At 51.4% G+C, this 26,428-nt stretch overlaps 2 protein-coding genes and 4 non-coding genes across 8 annotated transcripts in view; all 6 read right to left on the bottom strand.

Moving 5' to 3' along the window:
* Window positions 1-1,049: 1,049 nt before the first annotated feature.
* IL34 (interleukin 34) lies at window positions 1,050-6,636 on the bottom strand. Of its 2 annotated transcripts, none has more exons than XM_048316586.1 (7): window positions 6,593-6,636; window positions 5,420-5,760; window positions 5,223-5,326; window positions 4,856-4,933; window positions 4,595-4,768; window positions 1,606-1,744; window positions 1,050-1,506 (listed from the first exon to the last, which is right to left on the bottom strand). In XM_048316586.1, the coding sequence occupies exons 2-7, from the start codon at window positions 5,445-5,447 to the stop codon at window positions 1,487-1,489; spliced, it is 543 nt and encodes a 180-aa protein (XP_048172543.1). In that variant the 5' UTR covers window positions 5,448-5,760; window positions 6,593-6,636; the 3' UTR covers window positions 1,050-1,486. The 2 variants fall into 2 exon arrangements, with proteins under 2 accessions (XP_048172543.1, XP_048172544.1); XM_048316587.1 differs by having other exon boundaries at window positions 5,420-5,601; window positions 6,593-6,634.
* On the bottom strand, window positions 1,817-1,887 carry TRNAG-GCC. Its single transcript has one exon. It is a non-coding gene; the product is annotated as a tRNA-Gly (tRNA).
* TRNAG-GCC lies at window positions 2,588-2,658 on the bottom strand. The gene has a single exon. It is a non-coding gene; the product is annotated as a tRNA-Gly (tRNA).
* TRNAG-GCC lies at window positions 3,645-3,715 on the bottom strand. The gene has a single exon. It is a non-coding gene; the product is annotated as a tRNA-Gly (tRNA).
* Window positions 4,295-4,365, bottom strand: TRNAG-GCC. The gene has a single exon. It is a non-coding gene; the product is annotated as a tRNA-Gly (tRNA).
* Window positions 6,637-9,279: 2,643 nt separating the features above from the next.
* The window catches only part of SF3B3 (splicing factor 3b subunit 3), a 29,359-nt gene continuing 12,210 nt past the window's right edge, over window positions 9,280-26,428 (bottom strand). For both annotated transcript variants that reach the window (XM_048316732.1, XM_048316734.1), the window contains exons 12-26: window positions 23,951-24,102; window positions 23,403-23,558; window positions 22,893-23,048; window positions 22,051-22,194; window positions 21,053-21,175; window positions 19,581-19,735; window positions 18,327-18,501; window positions 17,496-17,701; window positions 16,444-16,600; window positions 14,958-15,083; window positions 13,623-13,835; window positions 12,613-12,711; window positions 12,054-12,197; window positions 11,207-11,311; window positions 9,280-10,191 (exon numbers count right to left, since the gene is read on the bottom strand). In XM_048316732.1, coding sequence (XP_048172689.1) covers window positions 10,051-10,191; window positions 11,207-11,311; window positions 12,054-12,197; window positions 12,613-12,711; window positions 13,623-13,835; window positions 14,958-15,083; window positions 16,444-16,600; window positions 17,496-17,701; window positions 18,327-18,501; window positions 19,581-19,735; window positions 21,053-21,175; window positions 22,051-22,194; window positions 22,893-23,048; window positions 23,403-23,558; window positions 23,951-24,102 — 2,252 coding nt within the window. In that variant the 3' untranslated portion in view covers window positions 9,280-10,050. The remainder of the gene's footprint in view (window positions 10,192-11,206; window positions 11,312-12,053; window positions 12,198-12,612; window positions 12,712-13,622; window positions 13,836-14,957; window positions 15,084-16,443; window positions 16,601-17,495; window positions 17,702-18,326; window positions 18,502-19,580; window positions 19,736-21,052; window positions 21,176-22,050; window positions 22,195-22,892; window positions 23,049-23,402; window positions 23,559-23,950; window positions 24,103-26,428) is intronic.

Here is a 26,428-nt window from a genome sequence, read left to right on the forward strand (position 1 = left end):
TCTTGCTGGTTCAAGGCCAGCAAAGATTCTTCCTATTCCAGCAGCTGGGGGGTTTCACAGCAGGAGATCTCCCAAGTCTCAGCACATGCCTAAAGATGTTTTTTGAGACCTGGGCAGGGCATCCTGGGCTGACCCTCCTTGAATCCATCCCTCATGGTACACCAGGGGATATTGTAAACAGGCTCCCATTCCCCATCCTGTAAGAGCATTCCTGTAGAGGCTCTCAGCTGACATTTTTGAAGCCATCTCTCAAAAGAGGGATCAGAAGAAAATGCACAATATCTCAAGTGGGCTGGACACGCAGGGTTTTGGCAAGCCCGTTGCTGTGGGGATGCTCTGGGAAGCTTGGCAGGGGTCTCTTTGCAGGGAGAGCTTCAGTTTTCCCACTGAAAAGTGGAGGGGGATGAAGGATCATTCCCACACTTGACACAAGGGAGTGGGAGGTTGCGGCTCAGCCCCAAGGGCTGAGGCAGCCCTAGGTGGGTCCCTGGACCACACAGGGGCTCTGTTAAAGCCAGCAGGGGTGGGAGAAAGGGTCCCTCTAGTTAAAGCTCTTTATGAGGCAGTGGATCATCGCTGGTGGGTTTTATATGAGCTCTGTGTGGGCTTTATATAAACAGGAATCATCACTAGGCATGAAGGCTTGAAGGGAGGAGGAAAGGGAGGAGGAGCAGGAGGAGAAAAAGGAGGAGGAACAGGAGGAGGAGGAGGAGGAAGACGTCTCTACTCATGCTGCAGTGCCCATGGACTCTAGAGCCTAAGCAGCCCTCAGCCAGGAATACACCAATTAAGGTCTCTAATAGCTGATGAAGGTAATGAACTAAGCTGTAAAGGGGGGAGGCAGCCAGGCAGCCCCAGTCCCTCTGGTGTGCCGCCTGCACCGCGCAGCCAAGCACAACAAACAAATCCAGATGTTTCCTTGCCGGGGAAGCAGCCGGGGCTGACAGAGGCAGCTTGGCAGGGGTCCCTTTATCAGAGTGAGTCTCTCCCCCACAGCGGCAAGGGAGGCAGCTGACACCCCAAAAGAGGAGGCAGTGGAGGCAGTGGGGTTCTCTTTGCTGGTCCTTTATTTTGGGTAAGGCTGGAGGCTCCTGGGACCCAGTCAGAAGCTGAGCTGCAATGCTAGAGAATTAACTGGTGTTTAATGAAAGCTGAGGAAAAAATACAAATCGAGAGAAACAGGGTGATGCCCTCACCTGCCCTGTGGGCAGGGAAGGCTGCATGTCCTCCTAACAGCTGCCTGCCACGGGGGGTGTGTCTGACCCCACACCCATGCAAAAGGTGCCAGACGTCTTGGATGGACAAGACCCCACAGCCATAAACAGTCCCACAGTCCTGGAAGGGGTAGTGTTTGGTCCCAGGTGGGGTGGCATTTGTCCCACCTTTGCACCTTCCTTGGGAACCCCCCACGGGGCTCTGGGAGGAGCAGAGGCAGCATCCGAGGCTCCAGGGCAAGGAGGTGTTGAGTGAGGGGTCTTCTGCAGTGTTAGGTGGACTCCCACCGACCTGAATAGAGGGAACAGTTGCCATGGTGTGGGACATGGCCCCCCTGTGCGGCACCTGCGTTCCCCAAGGTCAAGCCTCCCACCCTGATCCCCAACTCACAGGGCACCCCGTAGAGCATCCGCATGACCTTGAGGCAGTTGTCCAGCAGTGCCTTGGGGCGCACAGCCTTGCTCCGGCTCTCAGCGCCCGCGCTGTGGATCAGCTTCACCAGATCGGCCACCACCGCCTCCACATCTGTCTGCAGGGACAGTTCACCAGGATGTCACCAAGGTCCCCTAAGGGACACCAGGGTGCAAAAAGATACAGCTGTTGCATTGGCCGGGAATCGAACCCGGGCCTCCCGCGTGGCAGGCGAGAATTCTACCACTGAACCACCAATGCCAGATGTGCAGAGCCTCCCAACCCTCCCCCACACTCCCAAACCCAGCGGGGCGCGAGCAGCAGGAACAGGCCCTGTCAGCTCTGAACACCCTCTCAGAGCACCCCAACACAGCTCTCATACCGCGCCTACAGCCCATAGGAACGCCGCTCCCCGCTGCCTCGCATCACCTACAGCAAGGACGGGCTGGCAGCAGCCTTCAGAGTTAACTCTCTGATGAGACAACCGAGCAAAGCTCACTCTCTCCTCAGAGGGGCTGCAGAACCTGCCCCGTGGCACAGGACAACCCAGCCACACGTCGAGTTCACATTGGTGACACAGCCGTGACAGGCCACCCACATCCAGCACCCAAACACAGCCGCCTCTTGGATGTGGCAGCACCCCACAGACCCATGCAAGCCCGATTGCCCTGGGCCAGGGGTCCTCACTGACACCGAGCCAAAGACCCTTGTCACCGCCGTCACACCAGGAACCCTCACTGTCACTGAGCCATGGACAGCCACTGCCCATAAGGCAGGGTTCCTCTCTGCCACCAAGTCCCCCGGGAATCACCAAGGTGCCCTGGCTTTGTTCCCCCGACAATGACACTCCTCGCGTCCACACGGGGGGACAGATGTGCTGGGGGGTGTGTGGTCCCTCCAGGCACCCAGGGCAGTCCCCGTGGTCCCACAGAGACACTGGGGTGCAAAAAGATACAGCTGTTGCATTGGCCGGGAATCGAACCCGGGCCTCCCGCGTGGCAGGCGAGAATTCTACCACTGAACCACCAATGCCAGATGTGAGGCTCCTCCCGGCACGGCCCCACGGTACCAAATCCGGCAGAGTGAGTGCGACATGGGCAGGCACGGCTGGCCGTGAACACACCACACACACAGACACAGAGATACAGACATGCACACACACACACACACACACACAAAGGGGACCCCAAACACACCGCTCTGATACCGCGGCTCCAGCCCATGGAAGCGCCTCTTCTGCTGCCTCACACATCACCAATAAGGAGGGGTTGTCATTAACCTTCAGAGTTAACTCTCTGATGACAACCGAGCGAAGCTCGCTCTCTCCTCAGAGGGGCTGCAGAACCTGCCCCGTGGCACAGGACAATCCAGCCACACTTCGGGTTCACATTGGTGACACAGCTGTGACAGGCCACCCACATCCAGCACCCAAACACCTCTGCCTTGGGATGCAGCAGCATCTCCCAGCCAGAGCACGCCGTGGCTGCATGGAGCCCAAGTGAGGTGGAGGGGCTGGGGGCTGCAGAGGTGAAAGGCAGGACACTGAGCTGCACTAACCAGGAACCAAACCCTGCCTTTTGAGCAGGAGCACAATGATTGTCCTACTGAGCCACATATGCCAGATGTGGAACTGCCCACAGCTGCCATCTGTCTCCGCGGCTGGGCATCCTTGACAGGAACCAGCACCTCCCACTGCTCCTAAGCCAGGGACCTTCACTGCTACCGACATAGCACCCCTTGCTGTCATTGAGACAGTGTCCCTCCCTGCCTCCCAGCCGAGGTGGTCAGTCACCAAACCATCTCCTCTTACTCCTCCCCAGTGCCACCAAACCCGGGATACTCACTGCAGGCAGAGCTGCTGCTGCCACCCTCGGGGCCTGAGTACCCACACAAACGACAGAGTCGGCCCCGAGGGCACAGCGATGCCCAAGGGAGCATCCACGGGAGCACCTCTGCGCTATTCCACAGGCACCCTGGCAGTTGCCAAAGGACACCAGGGTGCAAAAAGATACAGCTGTTGCATTGGCCGGGAATCGAACCCGGGCCTCCCGCGTGGCAGGCGAGAATTCTACCACTGAACCACCAATGCCAGATGTGCAGAGCCTCCCAACCCTCCCCCACACTCCCAAACCCAGCGGGGCGCGAGCAGCAGGAACAGGCCCTGTCAGCTCTGAACACCCTCTCAGAGCACCCCAACACAGCTCTCATACCGCGCCTACAGCCCATAGGAACGCCGCTCCCCGCTGCCTCGCATCACCTACAGCAAGGACGGGCTGGCAGCAGCCTTCAGAGTTAACTCTCTGATGAGACAACCGAGCAAAGCTCACTCTCTCCTCAGAGGGGCTGCAGAACCTGCCCCGTGGCACAGGACAACCCAGCCACACGTCGGGTTCACATTGGTGACACAGCTGTGTCCAGCACCCAAATGCAACTGCCTCGGGGTTCAGCAGCTCCATCGAGGCAGCAGAAGCTTGGGCAGAGAAGCAGGACCACCACCGGGAAAACAGATGAATTCATGGGCACCTTCTGCCTGATCCCGCGCAACCGCCGGCCGTGGTAATACCACCCCGTGACGGAGGTCGGTGTGTGTGACATTCCCATTCCCCCTCCCCAGGTCTGCTGGTCCCCCAAGGGGGAGGGGTTGCTGGCAACAAAACGATGCAACTGCTGCATTGGCCGGGAATCGAACCCGGGCCTCCCGCGTGGCAGGCGAGAATTCTACCACTGAACCACCAATGCCAGATGTGGGGCTTATCCTGGCCTTACCTCACGGCCCCTCACTCCGCTCCCAACCTCTGTCTTTGCACCCTGTCCCCGTCAGTCCTTCCCCAGAACCCACATGGAGGGAAAATGTCCATGCCCGTGTTGTCTCCCTCCCGGATGCTCATGGCTGGGTGCGTCCTCCCAACACACGAGTGCATGATGGGCGGCTGGGCAGGGGTGCCAGGGGGGCCCGGGAGATCCTCACCTGCCGGTACTTGCTGTACTCCTCGCCCAGGGCATCAAAGAGCTGGCAGAGTTCCTGGGTGTACTTCCAGGATGGGTGCTTCTCTGGCAGCACCTCACGGATCCGCAGCACCGCCTGGGAGCTGACATGGAACCAGAGGTACCGCAGTGCTGCCTCCGACACTGTCCCGTTGCGCTAAAGGGCAAGACGGTGAGAGCCATGCAGCCCCCGTGGGTCCCTGGAATGCTCCCATCAAGGGACTCTCCCCTGCCACCTTCTTACCAGGCGGGTGATGTTGGATGGCCTCAGCACCTCTTCGTACTGGACCTGGACTGTGTAGTCGATGGGAAAGTAGTGTTTCTGGAAAGGCAAGGAAGAATATGGGGGCTGGCAAGGGGCAAAGTAATGGGGACATCCTTGCCAGCCTCAGCATGACACCAGGGAGCCAGTGCAAAAGCCCTTTGGTGTGGTCAGCCCCCAGGAGAAGTAGCTCTGGACACAATTTGGCACAAATTGTCCCTGGTAAAAAACACAGCACCCAGCACCCGGCCACTGTAGAGCAGTGGGTGCTGCCCTCCCATGTCCCCCCTGGAGCAAACCGGGGCCCTGCAATGCCACGTGTCCCCCCACCTCCCAAAGCTGGGGTTACCATGTACTGCAGGCGCATCTCGTACTGCAGCTTGTCCTGGAGCAGGCGGGTGAGCTCGCATTCGCCTGGTGCTGCAGCCTCCAGCCCCAGCACAGCCAGGACACCTGGGCAGCCAAAGCCAGTGGCATCAGCCCCCTCAGGGACACCCACTGAGGTGACTATTGAGGCAATCCCCCCTGTCCCCCAGCTGTACTCACATAGGACGGCAGCGTAGCCCTGCTGCATGTTGATGGTGGCCGTCAGTGGAGCCCCAAGCTGTGCCTACATGGCTGGGGCTCACCGGGAGCCTCCAGGGCAGTGGCGTGGATGGTGTGGGGACAAGGGACAGGTGTAGGCTCCGGGCACTGGCTGCTCTCCGGTAGCCCCGGGCAGTTGTTCCCTGCCATGGATGGGGGGTTAGTCCCCCTTCCCGGCAGTCCCCGCTGGCTTCTCCTCTCCAGCTGGTGGCAGGAGGCAGCAGGTCCCGGGGCCGTCACAAGGTGTTGGCAGGGATGTGTTTGCAGGGGTGCAGGAGCACCCCCGGACTACAAGAGGGAATCTGGGGGAAGAGAGCCCCGGCTGCAGCCCCAGGGCAGGCAGGCGCCCAGGCTGCAGCCCCCAGGCAAGACACCCGCTCCAAGCCCCAGGGGCGGCGGGGAGGGGACAGCCCCGCGTGAGCCTCTGGTGGCCAAAGAACTGTGGGTGGCCGTGGAGTCGTGTATGGCTGTATCCCGCTTGGGGCAGGGCTACCAGGGCTTCCCTGATGACACCCTCAGGGGATTTCCAGGGAAGGAGGGGGCTCAACCCAGCCCCATTATCCCAGCAGTGAGTTAGTCCGGCCTCAGCCGAGGAACGCTGAGGGACGGGGTTGGTGAGGTGGCCAAGCCACCGCATGCTGGGTCCCCACACAGAGGCGTCGTGTCCCTACACCCCCGTGAATGGGGCTCTACCATGTCCCCACGCTGTGGAAGGAACCATAAGACCATAGCATGTCCTTGTGCCACATCTTCCACAGCGTGTCCCCTTGTAAAGGGGGGTGTGCTGTGTCCCCCGCACGGTCCATGCCATATCCCAGCACAGAAGGGGCCTCATCTGCGTCCCCACACCACGTCCCGGTGCCAGGAGGGCCACGCGATGCCATGTCCCAAGGGAAAGCAGCCGTGCCGTGTACCGTGCCGTGCCCCCATGCAAAGGCGCCGTGCAGTGTCCCCACGCAAAGGGGTGCCACCCACATCCCCAGGGAAGGGACCTGTGTGCCATGTCCCTGCAATATGTCCCCAAGCAAATACGGCCGGGTCGCGGGGTGCGCGCGCCCCGTGCCGCGTCCCCACGCGGGGCCGTGGGTGCCCGGCCGCCCCCCGCGCCCCCCGCGCGAGGCTCCGCGGACCCACCTGGCGCGGCGCGCGGGGCCGCGGGCGCGGGACGCGTCCACCCGCGGGCGGCGGCGGCGGCGGGGCCGTGCCCGCGCTTCCCGGGAGGCGGGCGGGGGGCGGTGGCGCGGGGAGCGGGCGGGGCGGTGGCCGGGGGCCGGGCGGGAAGAGGGGACCGAGCGACCGCCCCGCACGGCCCGGGGAGAGTCCAGTCCTGTCCCGCCGCGGGTGCTCGGCTGCCCCAGCCGGATGGGTGTCCCCAGGGTGGGCGGCGAGAGCGGGAGTTGTCCCCAGGGTACGCAGGTAGCCCAGGCTAGGCTAACCCTCGTGGGTACCTCACTGCTCATCGGGGTGCTTTGCTGCCCCAGCTGGGTGTCCCCGGTGTGCTCAGCTCATGCAACTGAGTATCCCCAGGGTGCTTGGCTCATTTTCCTGGGTCCCTCCCTGCTCCTTGAGGTGCTTCACTGCAGCAGCAGGGAGCCCCTGGGGTGCCGAGTCTAACTATGGTGCATGCCTCTTCCACTCCTCAGGGTGCTGAGCCATCCCTGCAGGGTGCCCACCCAAACCAGTCAGGTGCCCATATGGCCCCTGGGGTGCCCAGCTGACCACTCTGCACAGCCCTAGGTTCCCCGGGGTGCTCTGCTCTGCCAGCACCGGCACCCCCAGGGTGCTGGGCGCTCCTGGCCAGGTGTGCCAGGGCACTGACTGGGCTGAGCACCCACAGGCACGTTTTGGAGCAAGCAAAGTGGGACTCAGCCCAGCACCTTCCCAGCACATGCCCGGGAGAGGGCTGCACTGCAGCACTGATCTCAGAGGGGCTGAGGTATGCTTGGCTGGCTCCAGGCCAGCAGGACTCTGCTCCCGATGGCCCAAGCCCATGTCATTCTTTCAGGATGCTTCAGGGCTGAGCTCCTGCCAGGAGCAGGGGACAAGGGACATGGGACACTGTCCTCCCCCACATCACCCTGAAGAGCCCCTTGGAAGAGCCACTGTGTCTGTGCTTAGGGCTGCTGAGCATCCACAGGGTCAGCAAAAAAAATCGACTATCAAAGAGTGGGTCAGTGCTCCCAGGGAAACGCGTGGGAAGGAATGCACTTCTGCCTGTGAGAGCGCACTGGGATTCCCCTGGCAAGGAGTCAGGGCCACTGCCGTGCTCCTGCCAAGCTTCCTCTGGTCCTGGCCAGTCTTGGGCACGGCCCTTGCCTCCCTCCCAGCACTCATCTGGGGGCAAGATGCTCAGCTCTAAGCAGGGAAGGAGCTAGTCCAGCTCCTCACTCAGGTGTCCGCAGGGATTTTGCCCGCAGCAGCTGCAGTCACCGAAGGAAGCCATTTAATAGCATTCCCTGCCCACGTACTCATCAGCCTGGCAGCCGGGATGGGGCGAGGAAGAGAAGGGAAAGTGCAGAGCTGCGCAGTGCTGTGCTGGAGGCGGTTTGCTCTCGGCTGCTCCGGGCTGGAAACCAGTGCTGGGATGAGCCCAAGGCAAACAGCTCTCAGTGCACGGCCCCGGGAGCTCTGCTCCCAGACTGCAGCTAGGACCCGGTTCCCTGCGGCTGCAGGGGGGAACCCTCACTGAGAAACCTTCCTTGTCCCAGCAAAGGGGAGCTGGGGCTCAGCCAGCTCCCCACAACCCCCTGGCTCCTTATGGCTGGGAGTGAGTCCCTCCCAGGCTTGTACTGGAGACAGGTTATTCACCAGGCACAGCCAAGAAGTAAAACCTTGTACTTGAAACCAGTCTGGGAACATCTCAAGACGTCCCCCTCCCCCGCTTTCACTTTCAGGACCCCAGCATGACAAATACCAAGTGTCACTGGAGCTCTGCTGGAAGTGCCCTCTGATCCAAAGCATCACTTCCTCGGGGAGGACAACGGACAGGGAGCACAGGGTGAGCACTTTAAGTCCATGGCAAGCCAGAAGCTGGACCCCACGAAGCTCAGTTCCCCTTTGCCTCTCCCTTGACACAGCCACCCCCACTCAGGCCTGGGAAGGGAGCACAAAGCCCTTTGCTCCGTCGGCAGAGGATGGGTGGGGCTCCACATGCCATGTCAGAGCCAAAGGGTTCTAAGCCCCTGCCAACGCAGGCCTGTGAGGTCGAGACGAGACAGGAGAGCAGAGGAGGGTGCAAAGGACAGGGCAGGAGGGTGTGTTTGCCCTCACCCCACAGAGAACGTGACAGCTGTTCAAAGGGAGCACAGGCACCAGGCCAAGGACCACCTGTCTCTCCAAACCCCAAGTGGGGAGCAGCATCCTTACCGGGATGTCACAGGCTCTCAGACAGATCCAACCAGCAGAAGCAGGGAGCAACCCAGCAGAACCAGGAAGCACTTGCTGTGGGTGCACTCCGACTAGGAGCCTCTGCAGCCAGCTACCAAGCCTCTGGGACAGGGACCTTTCCCCAGCCCTCCTGGCAGTCAGCTGCTCCTCCCAGAGCTGCAGCTGCTACACCGAAGAACACAAGAACCCTAAAGTGCAGCCATGCTCTGGAATGGCTGGAGAAATGACTTCCCTCTCTCCACAGCCTGCTTTGTGTGTGTCCTGGGGCAGATCAAGCAGCAGGGGACCAGCTCCAGGCAGGGCAGGGGGGCAGCGAGGGGCCTGCAGGAGCACAGGGGCTCTCAGGGTGCGCACATTTTTGTATTCCTCCTCCTCCCTTCCTGCTCCCGCCAGGTCAGCAGCAGCTGCCACGAAGAAGAGCCCCAGCGCCAGGGTAGTGAAAAAACAGGCTTTTATTCTTCATATGCTGCTCACAGTCACAGCTTGGAGACACTCTCTTGCCAAAGTTATTATGAAACCAATCAAGTCCCAGACTCGGGCCTCGCTCTTCCCCACCCCCAAGAGAGTCAACATTGTACAAAACTCTATTTACAGGGAAAACAGTCAGAAATGGCAAGTCCAAAAAACCCCCTTGCAATTCAGAAGAAAACGTTGAAGACAAGTGCGACAGTTGCACCCTCCACACAGCCAGCTTCCCATTGGCTGCTCCCTGGACTACCATAAGCCCAGAGCAGCTCACCACTGGCTACTAAGAGGAGCCTGGTAATCCTGAATCATGCCACAGCTCCTTCCTTTCCTTTTCTAAAATGCTGGCAAATCACAAACCCCACTTGACCCAGCAAAGATCCAGCTGGACCTGCCCTACAGAACTTTCAGCAAGACACCCTGGGACTCCCAAGTCTGAAAGGGAGGACAAGGAGAAGGGGCTGAGGGTCAGCTGGCATCCTGCCTTGGGCACTTCCCAAGAGAGAATTGCTCTGGCCAGAAGCTGGAATGTCAGGAGCCTTCACATAGGCAGCAGGATGTGTTGGGAAACCTAATACCTGATACTGTATTTACTGGAGTCACATTACTTTGAAAATAAATCAAGAGGACCAAACCAATATTTGAAAAGGGGGGAAAAAAAGCACACATTCCTCCTCCCAACGGTGCCTGGAAGAGCACCCAGAGGAGCCGCAAGCATTTCTGCCCCTGCCAGCTGCCGCTCAGAACGCGTAGCGCGTGCGGATGTCCTCCAGCTTCTTGGACACCTCAGGTGGGGTCCGGTCCAGCTCCTCAGCCACATTCTTCTGTTTGTTAGGCTCCATGGAGTTGAACTGCTCACACAGGTCCCCATCAATCACGTTCTGGAGGGGCAAGGAGAAGAGAACTGAATCAACACCACACAGAGGCACTGAACCCTGCCTAAACAGGGGAAAATGGCCACAAACAGTTTGTTCCCAGGACTTTCTTAATCCTGTCCTGGAAACAAGACCATGCTCGGTGACCTCATCTGCTGAATAGCAGCAGTTAGCATCACATTAATTACTGGCCAGCTTGATTAACGAAACAGAAACCCTAAAGGCCTGGGTGCAGCTGAAGAATCCCACAAGGGAAAGGAAGAGAGATCCGCTTGGGTCTGAGCCCTGCACTGGGAAGGGTGGGGGAGGCTGTGAGTGATGACAAAGGCAGCTTCAAACACATGGGAGCTGTCTTTGAGGCTGTGTATGCTGCAAATCACCCTGAAGCTCATCAAGAACACCACCACCCTCTGCACCTGGAGAGCTTCGTCTGCTGGGACAGTGTTCTGACTGACTCCACGCACATTACCCTGGTAGTAACTACCACCGGAGCCTTCTGGTCATAGCATTTAGCAGTTCACAATTTCTAACAGTTCCTCAAAAGCAGAAATAGGCAGGAACAGCTGTTTCTGAACTTAGATTTCCCTTTCCAATGGTGGTGGAAAAAACATAACCCAGGGCAGCACTCAGTTTGACCCAGCCACACCAGCAGCTACGTAATGCTGCTTCTCTTGGTGGAAAATGGAGATGCTGTGGGGAAATGGAAAAGTGCAGCTACAGCACCTCTCGGCTTGGGTCTTGGGACCAGCCCTCAGGAGGCTCATTACAAGAGTTAAGAAACCAAAACAGACATGTATTAAGTGCTAAGTACTGCTCTCCTTACAGAGTGCTGCTCAAGAGCCAGCTGCCACAGGCACTACACGAGCCATTACTAACAGTACCCCCCAGTCTTCCCCACTGAACAGCAACCTTGCCTTGTTCAAGACAATAACTTTGCCTTGCTTTTGCCAGCCTCAAGCTGTACCCCAGAGAAACTTGCTGCACCCCCATGACCAGGTGATCCCATGTGCTCAGGGCCTACCTTCACTGGGAAGTAGTAGGAGCGGAAACTGAGATGATCTCGTCCACAGAGAGGAGGGTGCTCAGACCGTAAGTGCATTTCCACATGCTGGAAGAAGTCATGATCCTGGGGAGATTAAGGATTGGTAAGAGAACAGTTTGGTACACATCAGTGCTGCTAGCAAGGCAAGATAACACCCATCAGAAGGTACTCCTGCAGTGGCTGGAACACTGCCATTACATGGCCACTTGGGGTTGAATGAGATGATCTTTAAATGTCCCTTCCAACCCAAACCATTCTGTGGTTCTGTCATTACCAGACTCTGCCAGAGCAGCCCTGCACACGGGAGCCAAGGTCATGGCTACCCCCCTCACCACTTCCACCTGGGAAGCACCCACAGCAGAGCTAAGCAGTCACCCTGGTCAGGATCAGCCTCCCAGGAAATGAAGCATAGAGCAGCATGGAGCTGCAGCTCCAACAGGGAATGTCTTGGCATCCAGTGCTTCAAGAGGCCACAGCAAATGGAGAACAGAATACCATACTCAGGACTTGAAACATCAATAGTTTACAGGCTACACAAAATATGCCAAAGGACTCCTCCCTCCTCAGACACTGAACCACCCCAAAGCTCCTCGAAAGCACAGATTCAGAACAGCAGTGCAACAAGGAAAGCTCTCCACTCTTTATAGAGCCAATGCAGGAGCCAGCAAACTCCTCCTTCCTTCTGCACTGGAGCCACAGGCTCTCCTGTAGCTCTGGTTTTCAGGCACTGTGGAGCTGTTCAGGGAATGCAGCACATTAATATACTGGTTGGGGATAGGTGCACAAAAAGCAGCAAGACTGCAGCCTGATGCCTGGCCTTGCTTACCTCATGGGAAGTAAAAGGGACCAAGATTCCTATCCCCCCTGATAACGTGGTATAAACAAGAGATTCAGAGCCTCCTGGAATCAGTGTGGTCTTCTGCAAGGAAAGCACTGTCTCTCCCACGTGGTAATTCATAATCACTTCAGCCTGAAAGGCAAGCACAGAAGCATGTTTTTTCTTTAGCTTATATAAAAGCATCAAAGGGCTTGAGAGAGGAAAGCAGAATAAATTCAGCCAACTGCTAGTTCTGAAATGCCTTTCTAGAAAGGAAGTGCCTTCCACCTGTGACCAGATGGCAAAACTCAGCTGGACAAACGGATGCAAGTAACGAGAGAAAGCAGCAAAAGAAAATGAGCTGCTTCCATCAAACACACCAAACAGGCTTCAGCTGTGATTTCAGAAAGTTGGCTTGGAGCAACAGTGAAAACAGATCACCCACAGCACAGCAGATTGTGTAGGAGCAGAACTGCCAATACATCTCCTGGACAACACTGCAAAGGCCTTCACAGAAAAGCAGTGCATTCTTTTCCTACAATAACCATGTGCTTCCATGAAGTATTACCTTCTGCGATGCTCCATTAAGCAGGCCCCTGTCCCAGAGAGCTTTGTTGCCTGTGGGATCCTCATCTACCTCATCATTGGTGTTGGGAGGCAATCTCACCTGTGTTGAAAGTGGAAGAAAGAATCAGCCAGCTGCAGAGAAGCAGCACATTATCTCTGGAGAACCCTTGTGCTGTCTGAAAAGCTGCTTTTGTGGACTCTGCAAGAACCACTTTACACTTACAGCAGAATAATCCAGGTGCCTCTCCAAAACAGCCTTTACAGTTATATGACAACAGTGGTATCAAGACCAATAGCCCATCACTCAACATGGGCAGGGCCTCACAACCAGCCTCTGCCCAGCCTGGCACTTGCAGATCACTCTGGGAGGTATGGTCAAACTGATCTGAAGGTGGTTTCCACTAAGGAAACAGTTTGATGGATGTGGGTCAGGAAAGCTGAAGAGGACTGATTTGTGTGTTGGCCAAATCCTGCAGGCGCAGCATCTGACGCGTGCTGAACTCTGCACTCCAAAGCACCCGAGCACACTTCAGAAAGAGATCAAAGCTCTGCCAGAAAGACCATCTATTCTTTCCTCCTCCCTTGCTGAAATCCAGCCAAGTGGGGAAGTGTTGGCTGACAAAGCCAACTGTGGAGAGGAAGTGACAGAGAAAGCTAAATGCCAGCGATGAGGTTTAGTCAGAAAAAGTAAGAGTGATAACCCTGACTAAAGTTCTCATGGGCCCTTTCACAGTCACAAGCTTCTTTTCAAGGCTTATTGACAGTAAAAACAAATTACTGGATACCTCAGAAATATGTTTATGACTTGCTGATGCTTTAACTGATTTGCTTCATTTAATAAACCGATAAACTGCAGCCCACTATGATGACAGAGTCACCCCATGAAAACAGCTCAATGGTACAGGGCGTTGTCTCCAGCTAAGGACAGATTCTCATTCTTTTAAGATAAATCACGGATGTTTTAAGGGAAAACATGTCCAAAAAGCCCTGACTTCAGCAAGGCACACTCACCACACAGATGTTACCAAACTTGTCGGCTCCAGCCACAGTGTCATAATCCAGGAGCGTTGCTGTAGTGACCCACCGGGGGTAAGTGTCATCAGCAAAGATAATGAGCTGGTTCTCATTCCTTTTGTAGCGCACCCAGATGAAACTCTCCTGAACGTCTGAAACAATCACTCTGTGCCCAATGGTTTGGATCCCACAGATGTAGTTGGCAATGTGCTTTTGAGAGAGAAAGGACAAAACCTGAGTGCTTCAAACAGGGAAGCACAACCCATTAACTCTACCATACTCCAACTGAAACACTATTTCTGCCTGTGAACTACAGCTCACTCCCCACTTCCCCATCCCTTCCTCCAAAACTATCTCTCATTTCTGCCATACCACAGTCCCACTCTAAATACACCATCAATACAGGGCAACCTAACATACACCATGTGGCATTCCCAGTCTTCTCTGTATGAACACTGTTCAAAGAACAAGCTCTGCTGGTGAGCCCATGATTGGAGATGCCAGGACATCCCTACAAGCAGGCATTGCTTCCATGTCTCTTCACATAGTGAGGAGACATGGAAGTCATGGAAGGTCCAAGAAGGAAAGTTTCACTTTTTCATGTGAGTCATGTTTTAGGGAAAAAAAACCAAAACCTCACAAAACCACACAACACAATAAAAAAGTTCCCCTACAAGCTCCCAGTCTGTCTGTTAGCTTGCTGGAGTTCTTTTGTGCAGTAATGAGCTACTGGCACAGGTTCTGCAGCTTGCACGAGAGAGGGAGGAGCAAGCAATTAAGTGTTAGAAAATCATGCTCCTGCAATTTCTTTTCCTAAAGCAGCGGAGATGCTCAGCAAGAAGGACCATCTACTTCAAGGAGAAAATCCCCTTTTCAACATTCTGGGGATGTGACGAGGTGGTCATATGCACTCTCCAGCTTCTGTCCCCCAGCTGCTGATCACCTAAACTAACAAAACATTCCCAGCAATTATCTTCTATATGGGTAAGACCTCTCACATGGTCATCAGGTGGCCAAAGGAACAGTCTGTACAGACCCCTGCACATGGTCAGTGACAGCCTGCACTGAGCTGGGACGAAAAGGAACTTGCAACACTGTCAGAATGGTGGTAAGAAAATGGTATGTGCATGGGATGTAGAGGGGCAGCACAACAGCCCAGTCTAGTCCAGTACTACTCTGGATAGATGCACCCAGCAAGGCAAACACAGCTCTGATGACCAAGTAAACACACACACTTGAGCTGGAGTAGCAGCTAAACCCCTTGTTTCACTCCTGCTGCAAAGTATCACTCATTCCAAATTGACAGCTCTGGCCAGGAACAGAAGGCAGTACCTTATTCTCACATTTCCGAAGCAGTTTTTTCTTGCCCAGGTCATACACACGCAGGAGCTTTCCAACTCCAATTAAGACTCGGCCTTGGAATGGAGCAATGGCTGCAGGGACCTCCTCCACAGGGGTCTAGAGAGGGAAGAGGAAGATTGTGAAATCCTCATTAAGAGAGCTAACCTTACATAAACCTTCAGAACAGATTCAGCTAATGGTATGGTTGAAGTTCACTGGCCTGTATCAAGGCTTTCAATGTAAAAGGCTAATAATAATATTTTTCTACAGGAGAGGCAACAGGTCAGTCCTTTGGCAGGCCTTTTGACAGTAGCAGATGTCACACATAGAGCTAAGAGAGCCTTGGGTACTCACACACAACACACTGCTGGCAGTGCACCTTCACTGAAGCACAGGACTGCTGTAAGAACCCCATACTGGGCAGGCAGCAAAAGAAAGTAAGGGCCTGGTTGCCTCAGTTCTTAGTTTTGGTTTACATCCAACAGAAAAACTTTAGACTTTGCCTAAATCTATCCAGACTGTTTCTAAAGAAAGGCATGAATGTAATTCAGCCATCTGACACTGCCACCAAAGAAATTGTTAAATATGAACAACTACCGTGTGTTCACAATTTCAGTAACTCAGATAGATTACTGTCTGAAAAATCTCCCACCACTAATCAATCCAAAACGATCAGCCACAGCAGAGTAGGGGAACATGTAGAGAGCTTCCAGTTACAGCATTCCTAGCTTGGCTGCACTGACTAAAAGAAGTTTATTTCACTACTTCAGCTCTGTCAACTTCCCAGTGGGTGTTCAGTGGCACCAGAGAAGGCCACGGTCCAGGACAGAACCCACTCACTGCATCAGGACTCTAGGAAGTGAGTAAGCCACAACATTCCTTTCCATGTGTTCATCTGCTCAAATCTCAGCCATGCTAGAAGTATGTGGGAAGAATAGTAATTTTTCTGCTGAAACCTTTGCTAAAGCCCCTGAGACCTATCAAACAAGTTGGTCACTAATCATTTCTACACACAATCAAACAGCATCCAAGGAAGATGACAGCTCCCACCAGCTGCGCATGGTCAGCCAAGGACTGATAGTATTAGCACCAGGGTTCAAGTGACCCAAGTATGAATTTGCTCTGTAAACAAGTGCTTAAGCAGCTCTCTGAGCTCATATTCCAGAAAGCAAACAGAGCCATTTCCCTCCCCTCCCTAACAGGGGGATGAAAAACACTGCTCCTTTCCAATTTACCCAATTAGATGGGTAAAACTGGGACTCTTGAGAGATCTGTGTTCAATCCTCAGCTCTGCAAAAGATGGACCAAATGATTTTGTAGGAGGCAGCTTATTTTCTCCAAGGCTGCTTCCAACGTGTAACACCAGCACGATAATCTTGACCAGGATGCACCAAGTACCGCAATATTACTGCAGCACTCAGGCAAGTAAGACCAACTCCAACACTCAGACTGGAAATAACCCCATCACTCCCCTCACCTTGTGCAGAAATTCCAGCTTCTCACCACTATTCACCAGCTTGTATGTGTAGACAAACCCTCCAGCAACTGAGCGTGGGTTCAGAATCAGGTCCTTGGCGACTCCCACCAGCACGTACCACTCATCACCAGTGTTGGAGAACCGGCACACGGCCACGCTGGGAAGGACAGGACACACCAGGACATCAGTGTCATCACCACACTAATGCTGCACACCCCGACTGGATTCCCCAACAGCACAACCTGCACCTGCCCAGCAGAGAGTTGAGAGTCCAACCCTTCAACACTGACATTGCCTTTTAAGAGGTCGTTTTTCCTCCTTGTAGAAATGTTTAATGCAGATTTGCTCATTCTTCTGCACTCTCCATATGTGTTGCAGCCATCACATATGCCCAAAGCATTTTATGTTTTCACAAAGCCCGAAGTGTTACTTTACACTTTCACAGGCTGGACACTGCCTAGCGATGTGCAAAACTCTACTAGAAGTTGTTTTTCAAAGGCTGATCCCATTGGGATATATACAAATAACTTTCCTCATCTTCCAGAGTTATTTCCTGCTCAGTAAATGGCTCAGGCAGGTTGGAAATGACAGGTCAGCCTTTTGGACTAACATGACCTAACTCTACTTCACCTGCTGAGGCACTTGCTATTCTTCATGGTTATTGTGTTGGTTTTCCCCTCCAGTCCTCTAACACCTTCCTTTCCACTTAATCTGTCCTCAGTTTATCTGGATGAGAAGGGGAAATGAGAGATAACAGCACATTCTCTTGTTCCTAGCTCTCTTATCTGCCATTTACACTCCTGTGTTGTTCTTTAGGCACTGGGGTCCAGCAATCACATTTGGAGCACCACCAGCTCATAATGCCACATGTGGACAAGATTGGGGTTGGAAGGGAAGGGAAGGCAAGACAAATCACTCCCGGAATTTCAAGCCAGTCGCTTGATAACATGTTCCATCTGGATTTCAGCTCAGTAACAGATAAGCAAAAGGAAAAAAACACCTAAGACTCATCACAAGCAGGGACTCTTGCTGCATCTGGCAACACTTCTTACCTGAAAGCAGCTTCATTCTGCTCCAGCTGGACCAGATCTAGCGTATTTCCCTGGATGGGGTTCATCACTCTGATAACAGAAGCCCACTGACCATTTCCTGCCTTGGGAGCACCAAAGATGGACTCAGGAAGATTCTCGTTCAGAAAGGCTGCAGCCATCTCTGCAGCCAGCTCCCTCTCATCCTCACCCGCAGCCTCCACCATTTCCTATGGCATTAAAGGACAGGAGAAAAAAACAGCTCAGTGATTTCCTTTCCCAGCATGCTGATCCTCTGCACAGAATACAACCTCCCTGTTTTGCCTAAGCCCAGGTATTCTGGGGCAAGGTACTGCTTGTGAAGACATAAAAGCCATTAACTTCCAAAGCGTCCACCCACCCTGAGCTTATTCCCCAGGGTGCCTCTATAGCTCAGAGCACAGCTGTGTCAGCTCTGCCCTGCCCAAGGGACAGTTGCCTGGGGAGCCATTTCTCCAAATCAACAACCCTGGAAACAACCCTGAGAAGAAAATAAACAACCCACTGAAATGCAAGCATCCTCAACCAACCACAGAAACCCCAGAGAACAGTGTTACACAAGCAAGATTGTCCTCCACCAGGTGGTTCTTAAAACATGTCCTAACAACAGGCAAAGGAAGAACACTGCGAAGTGGTGCATTCTGCTGAAATTGCTGTTTTGAGGCAGACTTCCACTCCCCTTTCAGCCCCTGCATTCACACAGGGCAGAAAGCCTTGCAGGTAATGGCAGCTGGGAACTAATGAGCAGGGAGTACTTCAGCTGCAGAAGTCCCCTCTGGGGAACAGATGTGTGTACCTGTCCTCCACCCCAATTACCTCAGCCATTTGCTGCTTCCTCTGCGCCTTGGTGGCCTCAGTGTAAGCATTGTGGTCTGTCTCAATGATGATCAGGTTGTTGCTCTCTGGGTGAATGACAAATTTTCGGGGTGTGTACTGCAACGGGAAGGCAACCTGGTTGAAGACTGCTCCCAGCTTCTCCAGTGCCAAAATCCTGGGGGACAGAGATGTGACAAGCATTGAACAGGATCCAAAAACAGCTGTCGAAGAGAACGAAACTGGAGTGGAACTTTTTCTTTGTGAAACTGGCTAGTGCTAGAGAGGAGCAGCAGCTTCCTCAGGCCAAACAGCAACTAGCAAACAGCTCCAGAGAGCAGAGCAAAACTAACATCCTAAAATGGGAGCCCACGGTGTGTGCTGCAGCACAAGGTCTTTGAGGGCTCTCACTGTCCCAGGGTGCATTCTGACTGGTGCTGAAGCAAGTCTATCCCAAGAGGAACAAAGGGCACATGGAAGAAGGAAAGTGCACGTTTGGGGAACACATCATCTGAATCTAAATGTGACACTGACTTCGACATGTAATCAAATGCTCCTCAGAGGCACTTCAGTTAAAAAGAGTATGAAAAACGCAATGCCAGCTCTTTCTTCCTGTGACTTGCCAGCTGAAATACCAGTTCTTCTGGCATTTGGTGTCTGAAAACCACAAGTCTTTCCAGAAAGAATGACTCCTTTAAAAGCAATGAATGCTGTAATATTTCAATGAGGACAGATATGAAAAAGGTGCCTGTTCAAGTGCATACAGCACAGCATCTGAATTTGTGGTCCATTATTTTCATTTATCTTTTTAGTATCTCAGCTGAACTTTAAAAAAGGCAACAAATACATCCCTGTCATGTCTCTGGTTTCTTACATCACATGGTTTATTTCCTGCAAAGCAGCCAATTCAGATCACAAACCACAAGATCCTAATACATAACAGGTCCACATTTATTAAAAGCTTCCCTCTCTCAGGATGAGAGAATTGAAGAATAACTTGAATTACACTTATTTTAAAAAGCTAGAAAATACAAATCTGAGAAGTACACCCCATTTTTTTCACAGCCTAACTTTTCTTCGTCTGTTTTCTGAAACCCATCCAAGTGTTTCTATCAAGTCATTATTCATAACAAAAAAATCTTTTTGAAGTCAAGTCACTTTACCTCTTTCCTTTAGAATGTCTGGTGGAATTCACCACTGCTTCACCTGCCTGGCATCCCAGCCCAGAAGCATTTGTGTTTCCCTTCTGGTGCTTACCTCAACGTGTTTGTGGAGATGGCCACAATGCCCTCAGGGCATTGCTCAGAAGCAAAACCAGATGCAAACTCCAGTGTCTCGTAAGACAGGGGAGTCAGGTGGAAGCGTGACTGATAGGAATAACTAAGCCAGGAACGGCTTGACATGGCCAGCACCTGGGAAAGACAGGCAGCAAATTTATTAGGTCTGGGAATGGAGGCAAGCTCACTTTATGCAACAGAAATGGATGTACAGTGCCCAACTCTTCCCCACTGCAACAACTGAACTCTTGCAGGTGGACCCCACACAGGTCAGAGCACACCTGAGACACTTCTTGCGTTCAGCTTTCTCTGAAATTGCATATGGCACGAAGAGGAGCTTTAAAGTACTATCACGACAACAAATACTCCAACTGAGGTGCACTAAAACTATTACCTGTAAAAGCCAAGATCAACAATACTGTCATATCTCATTTTTTGGAATAGCTTGTTCAAATGGGAACAGGCCTTTTAAAATAAGTATTTACTGCTTCATCACAATCCAAATGCTGTAGCATTCTTAGTGAAATTTACTGAAAGTCATCACTAGCCTATTTTCAATCAAATTATGGGAAAAAAGAAAGCAGATTGACTTCCAAACTCTTCAGCTTTATACATTTGGCTAAATGAGTTTTAGGTCAACCTTAGTTTCTGCCTGAGTAACAACAGCTGATCTCAAAGTAAAAAAGCACTCAGTTACTCTACAGGTATTCTCTGCTAGAGCTGCAAAGCTCCTCATCTCCCAAGTTACAGCTGGCAGGAGCAAGTTTAAGCGATTGATTCCCCCAGTGTACCTCAACACTACAGCAGAGCTCGAATTCCCAGATCCAGCCCCCCTACGCTGATCGGCAATATTTCTCAACTCTGAAGGTGTCATCCAAAAATGAGTCAAGCAGGGGGTGGCTGATTTCCCCAGTGCCACATCAGAAGGGCTGGAAGTGGCACTTCTGATGAAACACATTTTTCCTTCTATGCCAAATCTTGCAAATATTTTCCTTGAGCCATGTATGGCAGCTGTCCAGCCCTTGGCTGAGCTATTGCCAACATGCAAGGACACAACCATTCACTGCATCAAGCATTCAAGGGTAAGTTTTCTGCCCAGAGCTCTCTCCACCTCTCCGTGCACTAAGAGGTAAGACGTGTCTCTAAGCCCAAGAATCTGCTCAGAGCTCTCCAAGCACACTATAAACACAGCCTATGGGTCAGATGAATCCTAGTTCAAAGACAGGGCAGAAGTACACAGTAGTAAAGAGAATAAGAAGAACAAGGCTGTTTGTGAAAGAACAAGCTGCAAGCCAGGCAGCTCCACAATGAAGTCATTCTACTTCCCACCCTCACCCAGAGGGTACTGCTGTGTTGCAGGGATGCTTCCCCACCCTGCCCACCCATAAGAAAATCCGGGATGCAGTGCCTGGGGAGTGGATCTGCACCCCTGCAAGAGCACGCCTCCCTTACCGCCTCTTGGCCTTGCATTCGGACACGGAAGAGTTTGACAGGCCGGGAGCCAAGGTATCGGGTCCTGGTGTCAGAAAGATCGCCAGTGACAGGATCCAGGACGGTTCGCAGCAGCACACCGTTCTTGACATCAGCAAAACAAAAAGATCCACATTGAAGGTAAGAAGTAACTTCCTACACGCATAATTCAAATCAATGGGGAGAGGCAGTTTCTGAAGAATTAGCTGTTTGTTCTCCTAGCTGTCGGTACAACTCTCCCCGACGGCCACACTTTTAACAGCAAAGAAAGCACAGCTCCTCCACAGTCCTACATGGCAGAAAGGACCCCCTCCAAAATAAAAAACAGACCAAGGACTTTAGCATATCACATAAGCCATAAAAACCTGAGGGTGGATTCCAGATCCCCATCCCTCTTGGTACAAAGATTTACCCAAAAACTCATGCTCCTTAAAAAGATTTTGCATTCTGACATCAAACTTGAGGCATGTGGAAGAACCTAAACTGTGCTGATTATTTTTACCACATGCAGAATTGTCAAAACAACATTTTTTGGTCAAAGATCAGAGAGTCTGTAGTGGATGTAACAAAAAGCTGTGTAATAGCAGAGTTATTAGAGCAGAGCCTCTGCTGTGGGCAGTTACTTGTTTGATACTCTGCCCTACAGGCAGCTTTTAAAGAGCTGCTCAACATTTCACCCAGAAATATTTCTTAAAATATGCCTTCTTTCTTGAATGGGGAAAGCACAGTCTGTCCTACATAAAATCTGGGGTAATACGCTTGCTTTTGACTAGCGTTTAGTCTAAAAATGTATGGGGAAACTCACACCTCTACTAAAGCACACAGTGAATTCCCCAGTCACTGTTGTCAAGCACATTGTAACAAAGAGGGAAGTCAAGCTTTGTATTGCACTGCATGGTGACAGGGCTATTTTAACAATCCACCTTTCAAGCAAAAGCTCCTCAAGACACACCTGTCAGAACCAGTCAGGAACTCCTCACCTGCAGCCCAATGTTCAGGTACAGAAAGCCAATGGAGCCCCTCTCTCCCAGCTCATCCTGCTTCTCTGTGCCACCCATCTCCACGATGCACAGTGACTCGGGCTGTGCGGGCAGCGCCTGCATACTCAGGGGCTGTAAGCAATCCTGGGGAAGACAGGAGAGAGGGACCACTCCAGTCAGCAAGGCTTGGCATGGCAAGACAGGATTCAAGCTCCATCTAAGGAGCTTGAAGATGCCCATTTAGATCTCCAGAAAGAAGTATTCAGCACAGAAAAAAGAAAAAAGCCACAATAGATGCAGGCTCCATGAATTTTGGGAAGCAGGAGTGGTAGCAGCCTGGGCTTCACAGAAGATAAAACTGGAGCCTTCCAAACTGTTCTAGCACTGTTTGCAGCTCTTTAGCATGGAGTGACCTGAGGAAAATTTAGGTTACTGCAACCAGCTTTGAACACCTCATCTGTTGTAGGCAGAGGAATGACAAGTTTGGTTTGCTGCCAACTTGCTTGCAGAATGACTGCTTTTAGTACAGGTACAAACAGGGAGATGAGAGGGGGGAACCCAACAAAAAACCCACCCAAAACAACAGAAGAAAATGCTCTGGTGACTCATCAGCTGAACCTCCAGAGGCACGAGTGAGTCTCAATAAAACTAGGCTATCTGTTGCAGAGAAGGATCAAACGCCACATTCCCTCCCAACCAGCAGAGAAAAGCCATGCAAGCTATCCATTCCTGCTCACCCACCTGAATAAGGAAAGACAGTCTGGATGGACACAGTCCACCTCTAGAGGGTCCTTCTGAACATTTCAAACCAATGGAAGGGCAAAAACAGCACAGCTACTCACCGAAGGGTCAAGCGAAATAATTCTGACAGTGTTGTCCACCAGTCCAACAGCAAGGAACCGGGAACGCTGCTCCCCAGGGGGAACATTGGCCAGGCTCATGCAAACGACGTCGGCCGACATCTCCTTTCTCTCCGTGTACTCATTCAGCTGTCCCGACTGAGAAAGAAAAACATATGACTTATTAATTAGATACTTTGTTTTTAAATATAATGCTTTGGATTTGTTACATAATATAACAATTTCTAAAGAATTTGTTTTGGCTACAATTGGGAGAACCAGAAGAGCAAGAGTACAAATACACAATCTTCAGCCTCAGTTATGAGCTTCAGAGACTTTAATTAGCCATTAAATAATCTCAGGTAGACACAGTCTACATATGCAGGGCTTTGATCTATCCATTCTAGAAGGGTGCTTTACTACTGAATCCTTTTCTGCAGGTCTGGTCAAGGATCAATCCTTAGCATACCTCATACCTCACTCTTCCAAACTTATTCCCATTAACACACATACCGGGTCCATCTCAAAGTAAACCAGTTCTCCTCCAGTCAGTGCTATCACTACTTGTCTTTGGTTCACAGCACATTTTACAATGGTTTTCTTCCCTGGTGTCTTCCATTCATTTACTCTCTTATCTGCTCGGATGTGCCGGATCCCATCTGGATAAACCTAAAGGAACAAAAAGAAAGGTCATATCAATTCTGTATTTATCATCCCATCACAATTCCCATTTCACTGGTGGTTCTGACTCAGCAGAAGCCAAAGGCAAGAACTACTCCTGGCAGCCATGATCTATCAGCTATGCAGCAGGCTGAACCAGCAGGAAGATACTCGCCAGCTGGGAGAACTACATCTTTCAACCACAGCAAGGAACTACTGAAGGAGATTAGGACCATTTTCAACTGGTCCAGTCTCACTTAGAAAGATATAAAAAGGGAAAGGCTGAATCAGCATCATTCTCAGCCAATCCACATCTTTAGACATATGTTGCATTACTGTAGAAATCACATCTGTGCAGCAAGCTGAGAGTGGCAGACATGTCAGAAGCAGCTTTCCATTACCTGTACCAAAGCATCATCGCCAAGAAGAGAGCAGGACAAGGTGGGTGTAGTACCCAGGAATCCAGAGTCAGTCACTTCTTCTACAGTCTCTCCGATAGACAGTACCAGCGTAGCATTTACGAAGGACACAATAATGTAGGCATCAAATTCATCTGGTCAAGGGAGACAGGGAAAAAAAGAGTGCTGATTTAATAAATGCAAGGCTTCCCAACACAATCAGCAGTCTGACAGATGTCTAGCAGTTACTCTTCAGTAGAATTCCTGTGATAATTACAGCTGCTGACAGTATTGCACAAGTTCGCTCTAGGACACGCTGTCCAAAAGCCAGCCACCACCGGATGCCAAACAATTCAAGACATAGCCAGGGATCAAACCATGATCCAGATCCAGAGTCAATTCACAATACTCTGGATTCTGGCAAGCAAGATTCTTGTCTATTTTTTTCAAAGAACGCACAAGTACTAGAAGGCTTTGAGACAGCTGTCCCACTTCACACAGTGAGATGAATCCAGATTTAACACCCAATGAAGTCAAATTAAATACTCCAAAAATCTGAACATAAGGAATCTATCTGCAGAAACCACACCACGGATGCTGCACCGTGTTGTTGCAGGACCACAATCTCTATCTAGCAGCCAGACAACAAAAGGCTGCAGAGAACAATTTGGGGGCATTGAAGCAGAATTCAGGGTTAAACCAGCTCTATCCTTCCCCAGAAGCTCAACTGGCTTCCAGTCACTCTGACAGTCTCCTGGAATGAGAAACAATTACATTTTTAAGATAGTTGCAATACTGTCATTTATCCCAATAGAAGTAAAGGTCAGTGTTTGCTCTATTATCTCCAGTGCTGGCTTCTCCCAAAGGGGACAGCTTGGGAGACTCTTGTAGCTTGGACACAGAGGAGCTATGCTAATCAAAATAATCTTAAGAGCTCATTTGGAAATAGGGGAACTTTGTGGGAAATGAGGGTAGTAGGACTGGGTAAAGTGAATGTCCCAGTTTACTGCTGTCTGCTTTCATTCTACAGAAAGCAATAGGTCTTACAAGGGGAAAAGGACAATCTCATTAAAACAGAATAACAAAAGCAACAGAAACAATGAAGTCTATTGGGAAATGGAGCCAGGAGTCTTGGAAGAGAAATAAAATTGCTTCAGAGAAGCAACTCCACTTCTGCTGCTGTTGTCATGCAAGTGCTATTTCTTAAAAAGAAAATTCCTCATTTTAACCCAACTCAACCCAAACCTCAGACCTGGGCACCACAGCATATCTAGTGGAGGTGAGGGTGTAAGAGAGCTGTCACAGTTTCTGCCTTGGAACGAGATTCTCCAAAATTTTCAAATGTGGGAGACATGGAGAAGTGGCTAATGACTTTAATAGAAAAGGAAAATACAGGACTCTAACTGGGATCAAAACAGGATGCTACAAAATACAAAGCAGCAGCTTATAGAACCTGAGCTGGGTTAACCAAAACAAATGCTTCAAGAACTAATAATTCTTTTCTTATCCACCCTGTTCAGAGGGAAGCATTGCCAAACCTGCTGTGTCACGTTTATAACAAAAAGTTCTTACATACAGCTGAAAATATGCAAGTGAAAAATTAAAAAAACCCCATCATTCTTCTCTGCAACATCTGGTATACAGACCACAACTCTGATCAAACTGAAGAGTTCTGTGTAACTAAAGCAGTTCCAACAGATGTCTGTGGCATGAACTCTGTTTCTACTCTATTAAGTGATCACAGCCTATAACCTCCAACAGCTCCAAAACCCTACACCAACAAACTACAGGAACCAGTCCATTTGGGGGAATGAGAAAGCAAGAGCTGAATCTGCCCACAGAACCCGATCAGTATCGCCAACTACTTGAACGCTTGGCTCAACAGGAGAATTCCTCCAACATTAACAGCAGATGATAAGAGTTCAGCAAGACACACACACTGCTTATTTTCTACACTGACAGCAGCTTCTCCTACAAACTTGGAGAAATTTTTCAGCACCAGAAGTCTACAAGAATTCCTCGATCATGGAGTTTCTAGCAGTTCACAGGCTAAGCATTTGATTCATAAATATCCCATAGACAGGATGTTCTAAGAATTCCATTTCAAAGACCACTGTTGCTTTCCAAATTACTTCAGAGCTTCTGCCTTCCTCCCTGGGGGTTGTCAATTCTTATGATAAACCACTGTGACCCAGCTGGAGGTCTAAACATGTGATCTGGAATAGGATAAAGAACTCTCATCTGAAAACAAAACAGATTCCCTTAGTCCTACTCTAAACAAAAACTCATTCCTACCTCTTAGTACTTTTAAGCTCTTTCTTTCCATTGGCTTACATTTATATTAGAGCATGCCTTTAAGTCTGTGTCAATAATGGTGACAAGTGCGTTTTTTGCTTGAAGTCTGTGTTGCTTAATGACTCGCTGCTGGAGCTTTTGAAATAAAGGGTCTGATTTACCAGAATTAAGTCAGTGAATAAGACA

The sequence above is a fragment of the Corvus hawaiiensis genome, chromosome 12 (assembly GCF_020740725.1).
Source record: "Corvus hawaiiensis isolate bCorHaw1 chromosome 12, bCorHaw1.pri.cur, whole genome shotgun sequence".
In the NCBI taxonomy this organism is placed as follows: domain Eukaryota; kingdom Metazoa; phylum Chordata; class Aves; order Passeriformes; family Corvidae; genus Corvus; species Corvus hawaiiensis.

Coding starts and splice junctions, on each gene's coding strand:
- IL34 (XM_048316586.1), bottom strand. CDS start 5,447: ATGCAGCAGGGCTACGCTGCCGTCCTAT. Junction 5,327..5,419: donor GGGCTACGCTGCCGTCCTAT/GTGAGTACAGCT, acceptor TTGGCTGCCCAG/GTGTCCTGGCTGTGCTGGGG. Junction 4,934..5,222: donor AGATGCGCCTGCAGTACATG/GTAACCCCAGCT, acceptor TTGCCTTTCCAG/AAACACTACTTTCCCATCGA.